We start from the raw sequence: 17432 nt of genomic DNA on the forward strand, positions 1-17432 counted from the left end.
AAAAAATATTTTGTTTATTTCACTGGTCTAGCTATGTCATTTTTCTTATTAGGATGCACATGTACCTGTTCCATTCATAGCTTCTCAAAAAAAGCAGGGGAAAAGTACGATAAATTTTCATTCTGGAATGTGAACCACATATTATATAACAAAAGATTATTCCTAATATTTTAAATATCCTAAAATTAAAACTAATTCTTAGCAAGTTTATCATGAAAACAAAATTGTTATCTTAGAAATTATATACACAAAATAAAACATTGAAGAATTGTATACAAAAGAAAGCATTGAAATAAAATTTGTATCTAATATTAGAATTAAGCCAGAAGAAATTTAAAAAGTAAAGTGCCAGATCAGCAGTTAATGGCTTTTGGGGAAAAGTAGACAAAAGGCAATTCAATCCCTATCAGCAGTGCTAGAATGCTCACAAAAGAAAGAGTTAAGCACTGAAAGCAAAACTATTTACAGAGGAATATTGCTAGTAAACATGACAAAGACACCTATGATTATTTATGCCTAGCCATGCAGTGTAACACAAAGGAAACAATTGATCTATACAATTGATCCTTTCAGAGATATTCCCTTCCAGAAGGAAAGAAATGTTTTTTTAAAGAGAGATGTTGGCTACAACTAAAATTAAATTGAAATCAGAATTTTTAAAAAAACAAGGATGTAAAGAAAGCCTTCTGTGGCCACATAGAAGGATTCTCTTTAGCAATCCTATGCCTTTTTATTTTCTTTCTGATTATAAAGGACTGTAGCTTCTGCAATGCAAGGACTCAGAGCAGAACAAGAAAGCTTGGTCAGGAACATAGAAAATTGAAACAGTGAGAATAGAAATGTGATAAAGAGCTCAAATAAAATAAAAATATATTTTCTATCAGAATAGCAATTATTTACTTACAAATCTTTGTGACAATAAGGGGACAAAATGGACTGGGATCCCTTCTCCTTCCGGACGTCTCCGGAGATTACCTCTAGCTATCCATACCTTGTGATAGTTAGGATGTAACAAAATTAAAACTTTTCAACAACTGTAAAACAAAGGATATCAAATATAAAATATAAACAGAAAAAATATATAATCTTCCCTCTGCTCACCCAGCAGATGGGAGAAAGCGCAAATAGCGCCCCAAAAAAACGTCGGGGTTACCAATTGTACTGGCTGCGTTTATGCTATTCACTTTGTACCAAAATAAAGAAAAATATCATAGAATAAGTTTAAAGGAATCAGAGAGTTAGAAGTGGTTTTTATTCTTAAAAGCACAGCTTCAGATATCAGTTTGAAAGTCTTGGGAAAATATCACATGTACAGAATCTCAGTTAGAAAAATATCATCACATGTACAGAATCTAATATCAATAGCTTAGGTAATAATCATAAGCAATCAGACTAATTTGATAAGGAACAATTGTAAGGAGAACAAGGATAATGAGAGAGAGAGAGAGAGATCAGCACATGTTATCTGGAAGTATGGAGAGAGAAAGAGAGAAACAGAGAGATCACAGGTGTTTCCTGAGACCAGGCTTTCTTAGACAGAGAGAGAGAGAGAGAGAGAGAGAGATAGGTCACATGTTATCTGAAAACATGTAGAGATCAGCACAAGTTATCTGGAAGTATATAGAGAGAAACAGAGAGATCACAGGTGTTTCCTGAGACCAGGCTTTCTTAGAGAGAGAGAGATAGGTCACATGTTATCTGAAAACATGTAGGGATCAGCACATGTTATCTGAAAGTATGGAGAGAGAGAGAGAGAAATGGCAGGAAATATATCAGGGGTTCAAGCAGGAAAGGTTCAAGCAGGAAATATATCAGTGGTTCTGAAGTGAGATAAAATATAAAGAAAGGAGAGGATAGTTCTGTTATAAAGAAATAGTTCTTACCAGAAGCAATGCAGAAATAAAGAAGGGAAAATATATTTCCTGGAGAATAGCCAATTAGCAAGGATGCCCTGAATCAGGACAGAGAAAAGTCTCCTGCAAAATATGGCTAATTCTGAAGATTTCTTTGTGTGCAGGTATTCTTATAGAAAAAGTGATGTCGTCACCTCTCCCCCCCCCCCTACACAAATCGAAGGTAGCATAGGTGTCCTGCCAACACCCTATTGGTACATTTGACCTTACCATCTTGTAACTGAAGAAAAGATGTGTATTCCAGATACTGGGCTGCCATAGTAACAGAAGCCAGGGATGTCTGCATTCCTGTCTATGGCTACCAGCAGTGACTAGCAGCCAGGTACAGAAAAGACAGAGGGGGGATGGGAGGCAGTACAGCATAGGTAAAGTAGAACATCTTTTTACACAGTATGGTTCTTCAAATGTTCATGACTTATCTTATCTTCGTTCCAAACGACGAAATGTTAAATGTTCCATCATAAAGTTCATAAATGAGTATCAATCACTAGTCCGTTGATAAATAGAAAAAAGAATCCAAATTAGAAGTTCACAACATCTTCGGGGTGGGTCAATCTTCTACTGAAGCAAATGACTCCACTCAAACCGGATCCTTATATCAAGTTTCCTTCACAGCGATTTTCAATTTCAGTCCACATTCATACATATCCACAGATCTCAACACAGGCCGTGTTTCATTATAACTTCTTCAGGAGATCCTACATACAAATATACACCATCACTAAACACATCATCAACCTCAAACAACCATAAAAATAACATTTTCTTAAAGCCCTTACCAGCCACATCAGAGTACTGGGCTCACAACAGGAAATCCCTTCTGATAGCGTGAAACGTCACGATTAGATTGAATGATCTAACTTTATGTGAACTACTACTCTTATACTGACATCAATAATGCCCAATCAACCTCCTTATTGAGGCCATATGGGTGCACAGTTCCCCAATTAAAAATAAAATGCTGTTCCCTTCGAATGAGTTCACGTTCTACATTGCCATAACCTCCCTGCAAGCAATTGATGATAACAAACTGCAAATCATCCACTGAATGATTATGTTGTAACCAATGGCTAACCAATGGCGTTTCTATTTTCTGTAACCGAATGTTACTCAGATGTTGAGCAATGCGCAATTTGATTCTTCTTGTAGTTTCTCCTATATACCATAGCCGACAAGGACAGCATATGGCATAAACTACATTTTGTGTGTTACAACCCGTATGAGATCGTAACTCAAAATATCTATTTAAAGATTGTACCCAAATCCGATTAGTACATAAAGCATATTTACAGTACACACAAGCGTTACAACAGGTATGCCCACCTACTCCCTGCTGGCTATCCCATCGATTAAATTTTTTCTTGGATAAAAGCTCACCCATATTTTTCTCTCGATTACAAGCAAATCTTGGTCTGGTTTGTAAACTATGATGAAGAGATAACACAGACCAATGTTTAAGAATGATATCCTGTATAGCTCGTGTCTGCTTATAAAAAGGGAGAATACAGTTAACCTGGGAAGTTTTAGTTTTCACAGAGGGTACCCCATTATTCAGCCAACATCTTTGTACATATTTTGCCCGCTTATGAGCTGATTTTATGGCACAAAGATGTTGGCTGAATAATGGGGTACCCTCTGTGAAAACTAAAACTTCCCAGGTTAACTGTATTCTCCCTTTTTATAAGCAGACACGAGCTATACAGGATATCATTCTTAAACATTGGTCTGTGTTATCTCTTCATCATAGTTTACAAACCAGACCAAGATTTGCTTGTAATCGAGAGAAAAATATGGGTGAGCTTTTATCCAAGAAAAAATTTAATCGATGGGATAGCCAGCAGGGAGTAGGTGGGCATACCTGTTGTAACGCTTGTGTGTACTGTAAATATGCTTTATGTACTAATCGGATTTGGGTACAATCTTTAAATAGATATTTTGAGTTACGATCTCATACGGGTTGTAACACACAAAATGTAGTTTATGCCATATGCTGTCCTTGTCGGCTATGGTATATAGGAGAAACTACAAGAAGAATCAAATTGCGCATTGCTCAACATCTGAGTAACATTCGGTTACAGAAAATAGAAACGCCATTGGTTACAACATAATCATTCAGTGGATGATTTGCAGTTTGTTATCATCAATTGCTTGCAGGGAGGTTATGGCAATGTAGAACGTGAACTCATTTGAAGGGAACAGCGTTTTATTTTTAATTGGGGAACTGTGCACCCATATAGCCTCAATAAGGAGGTTGATTGGGCATTATTGATGTCAGTATAAGAGTAGTAGTTCACATAAAGTTAGATCATTCAATCTAATCGTGACGTTTCACGCTATCAGAAGGGATTTCCTGTTGTGAGCCCAGTACTCTGATGTGGCTGGTAAGGGCTTTAAGAAAATGTTATTTTTATGGTTGTTTGAGGTTGATGATGTGTTTAGTGATGGTGTATATTTGTATGTAGGATCTCCTGAAGAAGTTATAATGAAACACGGCCTGTGTTGAGATCTGTGAATATGTATGAATATGGATTGAAATTGAAAATCGCTGTGAAGGAAACTTGATATAAGGATCCGGTTTGAGTGGAGTCATTTGCTTCAGTAGAAGATTGACCCACCCCGAAGATGTTGTGAACTTCTAATTTGGATTCTTTTTTCTATTTATCAACGGACTAGTGATTGATACTCATTTATGAACTTTATGATGGAACATTTAAAATTTCGTCATTTGGAACAAAGATAAGATAAGTCATGAACATTTGAAGAACTATACTGAGTATCAGGGGGGATGGAATAGAACACAGTCAGTGTATAAGTAGTTTGTTAAATATTAACCAGTGATTGTTTGATTTGAATAAAGTAATGTGTTTGTAACAATATTTAGTATTGATTTTGATAAAAGGTGATTAGGTCATAATAAAGTGATAGATAATTAGATTGACCAATAATTAAAACATTTAACCCGTGTTAGTATATTAACTTTATTAAATTCTTGTGGGGACGGGTTGGGATAGATTACATTTTTGTGGGGATGGGAAAGATTCTAGCAGGGACGGGTGGGGATGGGTAAGATTTCTGTCCCCGTGCAACTCTTTATTTGATATACTGCCTTTTTGTGGCTACAATCAAAGTGGTTTACATATTATATATAAATACTTATTTTGTACCTGGGTCAATGAAGGTTTTAAGGGACTTGCCGAGAGTCACAAGGAGCTGTAGTGGGAATCAAACCAGTTCTCCAGGTTCTCAGGCCACAGCACTAACCACTAAGCTACTCCACTCTGGCCTTGTGCTCTCCTAATACACCAGAGACATATGGCTATCACAGAGCAATGACTTGTCTAATTGATTGATTTATGCGCTGTGTGGTGATGTAGCTGCTATACAGAGATCGCAGAAGTGTGTGTGACATGCAGATTCTTTATGATTTGCATTTATTTATGGAGTGCTTATTTATCCACTGCTCTACAAACAGCTGAAAACTATTGGTTTGGGGGGGGGGGGGGGATCTTTTGGCACTAATATTTTTAACTTCTGCTTTTTAACAGTGTTGAACAATCCTCTCTGGTATTGCTGAACATAAGTGCTTCGGAAGTGAATAACCTTAAAGAAGGAATAAATTTCTTGCGGAACAAGAGCGATGGGAAAAGTTACATCCTGTACAAATATGGGGAAACTGATGAGAGCCTGCAAAAATATGTGCAAACATCAGGGAGGGCTGTTCATTAAGGACATTGAAGATCTGTCAAACCGGTATGGTTTCAAGTTGCTTTCATATTTTCATCTGCAACTGTGTTAGTATTTTAAAGAAAATTAGCATGTTTCATCAGGACTTTATATGGACTCTCAGGGTGTTTTTTTTACTAAAACTTTGCTTGAGTTATCTGCAGTAGGGTCCCTTTTATTCCTATGGGCCCTACTGCTGATAACTTGAGCTAGGTTTAGTAAAAGACCCCCTCAAGACTGCTTTGGCTGTAATATTTGTCCTGCTAATGTCAGGAATGAGTTTCAAGCACATGTGGTTGGGGGGGGGGGGGGGAAGGAGTTTATAAAGCATTGCCCATATGTATGAAGCATGGTTTACACATAGAAAAGAGCTTTTATAAAAATGTGGGGACAGATGTGTTTTGTCAAGAAGGGGCATATACTTTCCCAGGGAAATTATAATGCAATCAGCTTTCACTTAACATGGAGAGTGTATATCATAGCTGTCAAACAGCTAAACTTAGTTTAGGTAGTCAGAACAATCCCAACAGAATTCACCTTAGGGGATTTTTTATTTATTTATTTATTGCATTGTATCCCACATTTTCCCACCTTTTGCGGGTTCAGTGTGGCTTACAATATGAGTTAAATGTTGGAAATACAATTTGTTACAGATTGGTTATGGATTACATTTTGCATAATTATGCGAAACAATTGAAGTGTCGTTGGGAGTGTAACAATGGAGCACAAACATTGAAACATTGGGAGGAAACAATGGGAGCTTAGAGGGCGATAAGAAGGCATAAAGACATATGATATATATCTTTCTGTGATTGAAGGTATGAATGATGTGATATTACGGGAATGAGAGTTCCGAGGTGAATGTGTGATGCATTTGTGAATAGTAGGTGTGGACTTTGTGTTTTGGTTCTTTCCGTAAATCTTTTCGAAAAGATGGGTCTTCAATGATCTGCGGAAGGAAGCTTGCTCGTTGATTATTCTTAAGTTGCGTGGCAGTGTATTCCAATACTGCGTGCTCATGTGAGAAAAGGTTGATGCATGTAGCGTTTTGTATTTCACACCTTTGCAATTGGGGAAGTGGAGGTTTAAGACGGTTCGGGATGATCATTTGGCGTTTCTGGGTGGTAGGTCTATTAACTCAGACATGTAGGCTGGGACTTCGCCGTGAATGATTTTGTGGACTAATGTGCATTACTTTAAAGTGATGCGTTCCTTTAGTGGAAGCCAGTGTCAGCTTCTTTCGTAATGGTTTGCACTCTCATATTTGGCTTTCCAAAGATGAGTCTGGCTGCCGTATTCTGGGCTGTTGAAGTTTTCTCAGTGTTTGTTCTTTGCAACCTGCATATAGTGAGTTGCAGTAATCCGATGGCTGAGCACGAGGGATTGTACTAGGCTGCGAAAGACGGATCTGGGAAGTAGGTCTTATCCTTTTAAGTTTCCACATGCTGTAGAACATCTTTTAGTTGTGTTGTTAGCATGAGTATCGAGCGTTAGGTGGCGGTCGATAGTGGACTCCAAGGGATCTTTAGCCATTTCTGAGATTTTGAATGTTCAGGTTTGGTGTGTTTATAGCTGTGAATTCTTTGTGTTGTATTGGGAGGCGAGTATTAGGCATTGAGTTTTTTCTGCGTTTAATTTCAGACGGAAATGCATCTGCCATGTGTCATGATGTGTAGCTTTGATGGATTTCGTTAATGTCTGTTTGAAGGGGATGTATATTGTCACATCATCAGCGTATATATATGGTTGAGGTTATGGTTTGATAGGAGTTTTGCCAGCGGGATCATCATTAGGTTGAAGATGGTTGGTGAGAGAGGTGACCTGTGGAACTCCATATTCAGGTGTCATGCTTTAGACGTGGTGAATTTGATGTGACTTGATACGAACGTTGGGTTAGGAACCCTTCGAACCAATTCAGGACATTTCCTCCATGCCAAAGTGATTCGAGTATGTGTAGTAGGATTCCGTGGTCAACCCTATCGAAGGCACTTGACATGTCAAATGTAGGAGGAGTATATTGTTGCCAGTTGCAATTATTTGCTTAAATCTAGTCATAAGGGTGCCTAATCCTGGTCTCTGTGCTATGATTCGACCGGAATCCTGATTGGGCGTCATGCAGTATTGAGTGTTGTTTAGATAGTTTGTAAGTTGTTTGGTTACCATTCCTTCAGTTATTTGGTTATTAGTGGTATGGAGTTACTGGCCTGTAGCTGATATTTCACTCGTGCATTTCTTTGTATCTTTAGGAATTGGGGTGGAGTAGGACTTTTCCTTTTTTCTTTGGGAAGAGTCCATTCTGTAGGATGAAGTCACATGGCTCGTTAGGTCTATTATGAATGTTGAGGAGCAGATTTCATGAGTAGTTTGGGCATGTGTCTAGTTTGCTGTCGGATTTGGCATATTTTTTGAGAGTTTCAGAGATGAGGTCTTCTGATAGTGTTTCGAATTCGGTTCCATGTTCTGTCTGCGGGTATGTTTCCTTCTTCTGGGTCAAGACAATCTAAGAGTGTGGCGTACTCTATAGGGCTTGTGGGTATTTGAGTCGTAGTTGTATAATTTTTCTCCTCGAAGTATTTCGCAGGTTGTCACATCTGGTACATCTTTGCCGTTGTTTGTAGCTGGTGTGGTGTCTAACAGTTTATTCACAGGGTGAAGAGTTTATGTGTGTCTTTGTAGTTTGGTCCTATTATTGTTTGTAATGTAGTCTTTTGGTCTGTTTTATGGTGTATTTGTATTTTCTCCGAAGTAATTTCCATGCGTTTAGTGTTTGTTCGTCTTTTTTTTTGTTCCACTTCTCGTTCTAGTTTCCTGGCTTGTGATTTAAGTTTTTTCAGACTCTTCGTGAACCATGGATTTGTTTTTTTCCTGTGTGATGTTCTGGTTTGGGTTGGGGGCGATTTTGTCTAGTGTTGTTGTACATTGATCGTCCCATTCTTGGAGGAATTGGATGGTGTCAGCGTTTGTTGGCCATTCGTTCTGGTAGATCTGTTGCCAGACTATTGTGGGGGTCTATTTTTCCTCTCGTTGTGTATGTGTTCGCTTCTGTTTATTGCTTGTGTTTGTGTGTTTTTCGCCAGCAGAGAGAGACATTTGCTTTGTGGTGGTCTGACCATAACTTAGGTGTCCATCTTGTGTCAGTAATTGTGATGGTTGAATCCGGTTCAAATTTATTTGTTATGATATCAAGTGTGTGTCCTTTTTTGTGTGTTGGTTGCGTATTGAGTACTTGTAAGTCCCAGAGTTTTAGGAATTCTTTGCATTCTCGTGTGCTTGGTGAGGTGTCATCTTCTAGGTGTAGGTTGATGTCTCCTAGTATGAGGATGTTTGAGGCAGACATGCAGGAATTTGAGATGAAATCCATGAGTTGTGCTTGGGAGTCTTGCCATTTTCCTGGTGGCCTGTAGAATAGGATGGTGTTAAGATGCCCTATTAGGTTTGGATGATTAATTCTAGTCGATGCTATTTCGAGTTGTGGCGAGGTAGATTCGCCCGTGATTGTGATGGTAAATTCGGGTTTGTAGATAATAGCTATTCCGCCTCCTCTTTTTTTCCCATTTCTTGTCCAATGGGTGATTTTGTATTCTGGTGGGCATGTTTCTAGGATGGCGGGGTCTGTAGGGCTATGGAACCAGGTTTCTGTGATGAATAAAAGGTCTAATTTATCTGTGGTGATCCAGTCTAGTATATCTACTGAGTTGCTTACTGCTGATCTTGCATTGATATATCCTAGTTGGATTGAGAGGTATGGTTCCGTAGGGGGGGTTCGATGTGCTTATTTTTATTAGTTGTCTGTTTCTTCGGTGGTTGAATTTGTTATTGTTGTTGTTTTCATCTGTTAGTCGGCGGTATTCATATCCAGAGATTGTTCCGTTTGGTTGGTTGTTTTGTTTTTGGTTTGGTAGGTTGTTGATCGGTTGTACATAGGATTGTTGTATTGTGGGTGAGTTGTTATGGATGTTCTTTAGGGTGGGCATTGTGTTTATGTGAGTGTTGTGTGGTTTGTGGGCAGTGGTGTTGGTGTTGTTTTGGTTGTAGGTTGTGTGTGTGTATAAGAGTAAGGAGAGACAATGGATGGTTAGGAGTGTTTTACTGATGTACATGTCTATGTCTAAGGCGCTGTGGCAAACATTCAGCTGGTTTACATTCAAACGAATCAAGCTTCCATTTGCATTTAGGCTAGGCAGTTCGAAGTCTACATTTGCATTTGAGCTTGGCTACAATTCAAATCGAGGGAAAGTTTACATATGCATTTAAGCTTAGCAATAATTCAAAGCTTGGTAACAATTCACTGCTTACATTTGCATTTAAGCTTAGCAACATTTCAAAGCTTGGCAACAATTCACAGCTAGTCAGCATACATATACGTTAGACTTGGCAATTGCTCCTGTTGATAATGCTAGTTTGTGATCAAAGCAAGGCAAGCATGTGTCTGTAGTTGTTGCATCTTGTGCAAGGTGGTTCATTTGTCTGGGAATCAGAGTAAGCTAACAGGCAATTTAAATCAGGCTATTAGCAATAATAGGGCGAAGCTGATCCCTACCCCTTTAAAATGTGGTAAGGCAACTGTATTTAAATCATTGGCATTGGATTCAATTGCCCTCCATCTAAAGCATTTGCAGCAGAGTGTGAGCTTTTGGATCCATTTTAAAGCGGTGCATGCTATTAGTTCCTATTTAAAGCAGCAAAGCAAAGCAGAGTTTGGACATTTGAATCATGCCTAGAGTAGTGCATGCATTTAAGCCAAGCAGTAGTTAATTTTATTTTATTTATTTATTACGGTTGTGCTGTTTTGCTCCACGGCCTCCGATCAGCAGCCCATCCTCTTTTGCATTGCCCCAGCCATGGGCGCGCTTTCGCGCGGGGCCTCAGGTTTCTCTGTGGTCTTTTAATCGGGTTCAGTGGGGCTCTGGTGTTGCTCTGGTCCGTTCCGGTCCAGTTAGAGTCCTTCAAGTCAGGGGACTGGTCGGGGCTGGTCGCGGCCGCGAGGTAGGCAGGCCCTCCCAGTCGGTCTCGTATCTCTCGGGGTCACTCGGGTTTCAATCCGGCTCATGGGTTAGCAGGAGAGTCGGCCCGGCACTTCGGTGAGAGGCACCGGATGGAGTGCTAGGTCGACACTGTGCCGAGTGCTCCACTCATTTCCGGCTGCTCCATGCGGCTTCTTGGCAGCAGCGGCAGGCTGGGGGGCGCCGAGTATTCCGCTCGGGTACTGGCTGTTACCCAGAGCTTCCAGTGCCCGGGTAGGCAATCCCAGAATGGGGGTGGTGGGTTGGGGCAGTGTGGGAAAGCGCCGGGTGTGTCCGCATGAAGCAGGCTAGGCCGCGATCAATCTCCGATCTCCTCGCTGGCGTCCCGCGGGAACAGGCTCGCTTGCCCTTTCTCTCCCCCGGGGTGATCAGTCGATCTCACCGACACCCGGTCCACTGTTTCGGCGGCCCCCTACACCGTCTCCAGACCCCACTGTCCTCCCCAGGCCCGGCACTTACTGTGGGACGTTTGTTCTGTTGCCATCCAGTTCCAGCTCGGCTTGCTCAGGTCGACCTGGGCACTTCAGCTAGGCCTTTGGTCCCATTCAGTCAGGATGCGGCCTCGTGGCACCGCAGGCAGATCTCCTCCGTCGGTTTCGGGCTCAGCAGTGCCACTTCGCAATTTCTGCTGTTTCCGATTGCTCCGGTTGGTTTCGGTTCACTCCGGACCGGTCTTTTACGGCGTTGGATGGTCCAGGTAGGTCTGTTTGTTTTCGACCTGAGGATCTCTTTACCTGAGCTCCTTACCTGTCGCCATCTTACCACATGATAAATGCATTGGCAGATAGCACAGGTGCTTCAGCACTGTGCCATGACTCTATAGGTAAAAAGTTACCCAATTCTTATGCACCCTTTCACCCCCTCCAAAGCACATGGTCAAGGCCTCCCCCCCCCCATCACAAAATTGCAACACCCATTCTTGCCGCTCCCTCCCAAAGACTGCCGAGGGGATTCCTGGTATCTAAGTGTAGGAGCAGGAATGATCCCCAGTCACTCTTGCCTTCCCTAAAATCAGGTTCAAAATGGTGGCTATGACCTCTAGCAGTAGTCTCACAGTACTACCGCTGGGAGGTTAATCTGCCAAATAAGGAGTGATTGTTCTTATATGGCAGGTTGACCCCCTAGTGGTAGTGTCACAAGATTATCACTAAGAGTCATTGAATCCTGACAGCTATAGGGTGGGAGCAGGTGGAGACTACCCCTCCCCATCCTCTAGATTACCAGGGAGACCCTGGGTAAATTCCAGGGTAGGGCATTTGGGAGGAGGGAGGCAGTGGCGTAGCTAGGGTAGTTGACACCCGGGGCCGGTCATTTTTTAACACCCCCCCCCCCTCCCGAAATCCAGTACTAGGCATACCGAGAATACAAAACACTCAGGACCTTTAGAGCAATTCTACCATACCATAAGCAGTAATTTGTACGAGTCACACAAGGAAAAGGAAAGCATCTTAAACACTACAGTGAGCACTAGAACATCAATTCACCTATTGTAAAACGAAGACAGATAGATTAGTACAGATCGTCGATCCTGCACAGTCAATGCCAACCGAAAGCCATGTCTTTTTCACAAATACAGATACACCCTAATCCACTATAGAATAGTAATCATAACTTTCTATTTAGACAAAAATTAAACTGAACCCCCGATGCCAGACTCTTGCATACAATGCAACACCACAGAAACAGAAAATGTCCTCTAGTACTGTGCAAAATATAAAGACAGCAGATGTAAATTTGAAAAAACTAACAAATACCAATCACCACTTTACAAATTAACAAATAGAAATAAAACAAATATCATTTTATTGGACTAATACATTTAGTTTTCAGAGGTCAAAACCTCCTTCCTCAGGTCAATTCAGTATAGTACTGTTAGTGTCCTATCCTGACCTGAGGAAGGGGGTTTTGTTCTCCGAAAGTAAATGTATTAAATTAGTCCAATAAAAAGATTACCTTATTTACATGTCTATTATAAACATTTATTAACACAGCTACAATACTACTTTATCTTAAAGCAAAAAAATAAAAATATATATTTTATATATATATTTGTCTCTGGTTTCTGCTTTCCTCATCTTTTCACAGTCTTCCTTCTACCAGCATCTGTCTTCGCCTCTCTCTCTGCCATCCAGTGTCTGCCCTCTCTCTCTTCTGCCCCTTCCATCCAGTGTCTGCCCTCTCTCTGCCCGTCCATCCACTTCTGCCCCTTCCATGCACCATCTGCCCCAGTTCGCTCTCTCCCCCTCATCCCCCGTTCCATCAACATCTGCCCTCTATCTCTGCCCCTTCCATCCACCATTTGCCCAGTCTGCCCTCTTTCTCTCTCCCTTCCACCCACCATCTGCCCTTTCTCTCTGCCCCTTCAATCCGTCTGCCCTCCCTCCAGGCCGTGCCAGGGTCTCTGGTACCCCCTGCAGACTATCAGTTGGTGCCCCCCCCCCCCCCGTCTCGCTTCTTCATTAGATGTTTCTCCATTGCTACCTGTCTTTCCTTTAGACTGAAAACTACAGGCCCAGCCAGACCTGACAAAAGGGTCTACCACACCCTTCAATGTCAAGCATATACTAGAAAACTGTAAATTAGCTTACACAGGAAAGCAGTTTAAAAAATAAACACAATTCCTGCTGTTTCTTAACACTGCTCTCCAGAGAAAGCACTGCCTTTATAAAGAGGCTTTTCAGTGGGACTTAGCCTATTAAAAACTATTAGCATAATTAGGAATGGCCAGCCCTTGTAACTGCAGAGACCTAAGCTTTGATTATGCATGTTCCTGTCTTTGTTACAGTGGGGGGGGGGGGGGGGGTCTCTTCATCTCATTTACACAGTCTGACCTCCCTGGCTCACTGGGAGCCCAGTCTCTTGGAGACTGCTATACATTGCAAAATAAGATAGCAGATGTAAATTCTCAAAGTGGACATATTCCAAACACTAAAATGAAAATAAAACGATTTTTTTCTACCTTTGTTGGCTGGTGACTTTCTTTTTCTGATCATGCTGGCCCAGTATCTGATTCTGTTGCTGGTATCTGTCCTCTTAACTCTGTTTCCAGGGCTTCCTTTCCACTGTATGTATCCCTCATTGATAGCAGAATGTTTTATATAAAAACAAACACACAAAAAAAGCAATCAGATTTTTACTTACCAGCTATTCTACACTATACATCAGCTAAACTTCCTCTTTGAACCTCAGCCAATTAAATGGATTTTAGCTGTAGCTATGATAATTATGTACACATCATTGCAGTCATGCCCTCCTCTCAGTGTGCATGCTCAAAAAACAAAAACTTTGAACCACTTACAGATAACAATTACACTATTTATTTTTTATTTCTCCCCAGTCTCACTTGCACACCTGCCTCCAAACCTGTTCTCTTTAATTTGAATGTTGTTCCAGCTCACCCTGAATGAAAGTTGTTCACACACCAAAGCCATAAATAGCTGCTGGTTGTACTCTTTGAAGCAGCTTTAGTAGAGCAGTGTGTCTGTTTCAGCACTGCTGGGCTACCTTCACTTCCTGATGCGGGAAGGGCAGGGGAGAGAGGAGAATCACAACTTTAGGTAAAAGATTTTGCAAATGAGTGGCGCCCTCTAGAGGTCGGCGCCCCCCTGCGTTGCTTACCTCGCTTACCGTGTCGGCACGGCCCTGCCTTCCTCTACCATCCATCCAGGGTCTACGCTCCCCCCTTCTATCCCCTCTCTCTCTGCCCCCTCTTTTCAGCCCCCAGTTCCAGCCCCCTTATTCCACCTGCCCCTAGTTCCAGCCCTTTTCTCCCATCAGTCCCGAGCTTCAGCCCCCAGCCACTTCTCCCTGTCCTCTTTTCAGCCCCAGCCAGTTCTCCTTGTCCCCTTTAAAGCCCCTAGTCCCCACAGTTTCAGCCCCCTTCATCCACCACATGCCTTGCATCCCCCCTTTTCAGCCCCAGACCCATTCTCCCACCTGCCCCAGGCATGGACCCATTTTCCCTCCTGCCCCCTTGTCAGATCCCAGTTCCAGCTTCAGACCCCTTCTCCTATCTGAGCACTCCCCTCCCCTCTCTGAGCACCCCACCCTCCCTAATCCCCTTTAAGCACCCCTCTGAGCTCCCCCACCCCTCCCCAATCCCCTTCTCCCCTCCTTGATGCTCTCCACCCCTCCCCAATCCCCTTCTCCCCTCTCTGAGCTCCCCACCCTCCCTAATTCCCTTTAAGCACCCCTCTGAGCTCCCCCACCCCTCTCCAATCCCCTTCTCCCCTCCTTGATGCTCTCCCATCCTCCCTAATCCCTAATGGTTGGATTCCCATACCACGCCCACACCTGCAACCAACTCATGGTCTGTGTCGCGGCGGAAGGCACAACCATCCACATAGACTTTTGGCATAGTATCACAGATCTTCTCATCATACGAATGATGCAGATGAGGTTCTTTCTCCTGCGGGGGAACATCTGTTTCGGGCATACCTGCAAGGGAATCATGTCCTGCACAATCATGCAGGTCAGCCATACCTTGGGCTACTACATTACGATGTTTTTGAGCATACCTTACCTCTAGAGGCCATCCTTGAAGAGCCAATGTCCAGGAAACTATCCGGCTGTTGGACACCCGACCGGATTTGATTCGGTCGCTCCCCAGGAAACCGACTATTTGGTGACAAGTTTCCACGATTAGCTTCTCCCCTTGGATGTAACTCCGGAAATGTTGCAGAGCCCATACAGTGGTCCACAATGCTTTCTCACAGTCTGAATACTTCTTTTCCACATCAGATAGGCCTTTGCTGGCATAGGCCACAACCCGCTTATCAGAATCATACTTCCGATATAAGACAGCGCTCATGGAGTGATTGGAGTATCCCAGGTCCACGTAGAACTCGCGACCTCCCTCAGGGTACGCGAGGCATGGAAAGTGGCTGAGCTGATCTTTCAGCTCCTGCATAGCAGATTTCTGCTCAGGACCCCAAGCCCATGGTGCATCTTTCTTCAATAGCTTGACCAAGGGTTGGGTGATCTCCGCATACTCATCTATGAACTGTCGGGAGTAGTTGCATATTCCCAGGAAGGAACGGAGTTCAGTGAGAGTGGTAGGTTGTTTCAGTTGTTGTAAAGCCTGCACTCGCTTCTTCTGAGGTCTCAGACCATCAGCGGAAATTTCATACCCTAGGTAATTCAGTGCTTTTCTGCACCATTGTCCTTTGGCCAGGGTCAGTTTAGCTCCAGCATTTGTCAACTGTGTGAAAACATGTTCAATCTCTGCCAAGTGATCTTGAAAGGTAGGGCTTTTGATCAGGATGTCATCCACATAGACCACAGTCCCTCGAGCTTCAGCATCTGGGAGTGCTTTGTGTAGAAAGATGTTGAATTCAGCAGGTGAATTGAGAAACCCAAAGGGAGTTCTGTTCCACGTATATTGTTTTTTTCCAGAGGTGAAGGTCAGCTTATACTGATCCTGTGGATGTACAGGTACGGTCCAAAATCCTGATGCCAGGTCCAAGCTGGTGAAATACTTAGCCCCCTTGATGATAGCCAGATTCTGGTCCAGCGGAGCCATAGGCCACCTGGACAAAGGTACCCGCTTATTCAGCTGCCGGTAGTCCAAGGCAATTCTCCAGCTGTTGTTCTTCTTCAAGATGGGCCACAGAGGGGAGTTGTAGGTGCTGTTGCATTGCCTGATGATGCCCCTGGCCTCCAAAGTGTTGAGAATCTCTTGTACGGATTCGTAAGAAGCCAATGGAATCTTATACTGGCGTACAAAGACAGGCTTACTATTTGGTTCTGTAGGCACTCTGGTGACATGCAGGTCGGTAAGCCCACAATCATACGAGTCTACAGCAAACAGTTCTTTGTTTTTGTACAGCAGCTCCATCAACTGCATCTTCTCTGTTTCTGTAGTACAAGCATCAGCCTGTTCCACTTGATCTTTCACCATAGCATCAAATTCTGAGAGAGGCTGATTGGGTGGAATTTCCACTTGCTCTTCAATTTCTTCCTGCAGAGATGAAGTTCCAACAGCGTTCACCACTCTAGCCCTCTGGGGTTGACACATCCTCCTGGACAAAATCAAGAAGTCATCTTCCAACTGCACTTGTGAACCCGTTGCATCATATGGCCAGACGAACTCCAGAGATATTAGGCCTCTGGGAGAGGTAAACAGACCTTCCGTTGTCCCCCCCCCCCCCCCCCGGCAGGTGTTCCAAGAGGGAGGCAGCCTGCCAATAATAGGCAAACTTACCTCAACATCAGGAAAAGACTCTCCCACCAGAAATCCAAAAGGGTCATCTTTAGACACAACAACTTCATCTGATTGCAGATTGGTGACTAACAAGTGAAAAGGAGCCCCAGTCACTTCCAAACATGGCAGAACACCAGTGGACAACCCTAGGTCACGAAAATGCGAATGAGGGTTGAAGAACACCACGTTGTCCAACAGACGCTGTCCTTGTGCAAGACGGAGCTTGATGGAAAAATCCCTCACTCTTGCCGGAATGGTCACGTCTGCATCACAGACTACTTCACAGACCTGGGGTATGGTCTGTCCCGACTTCAAGCTAGCAGGTGTTACTTCCAATTCCACTGGACTGCCATCCAGTCGGCTCCACAGGACCAGGTTCACCAAGTCCACATAAACTCCCAGTCGTACCAGGCAATCGGAGCCCAGACATAAGGGCTGTTGTAGGCCTTTCACAATAGAGAAGTGGTGGGTGAAAGTCTTCTGTCCCACAGTCAAAGGAAGGCTGCAAATTCCCACCAGCGACTTGGCACCTTGTCCAGGTACCTGGACAGAAGTGGTGGAGCACTTACT

The 17432-nt window shown here is 43.0% G+C and overlaps 1 protein-coding gene across 1 annotated transcript in view; it reads left to right on the forward strand.

Moving 5' to 3' along the window:
- LOC115476024 (cytidine monophosphate-N-acetylneuraminic acid hydroxylase-like) overlaps window positions 1-17432 on the forward strand; it is a 362006-nt gene that overhangs the window by 114447 nt on the left and 230127 nt on the right. Inside the window, 2 exon segments of the mRNA XM_030212136.1 lie at window positions 5459-5588; window positions 5590-5663. Coding sequence (XP_030067996.1) covers window positions 5459-5588; window positions 5590-5663 — 204 coding nt within the window.

This window comes from Microcaecilia unicolor, chromosome 1 (assembly GCF_901765095.1).
Source record: "Microcaecilia unicolor chromosome 1, aMicUni1.1, whole genome shotgun sequence".
NCBI classification, from domain to species: Eukaryota; Metazoa; Chordata; class Amphibia; order Gymnophiona; family Siphonopidae; genus Microcaecilia; species Microcaecilia unicolor.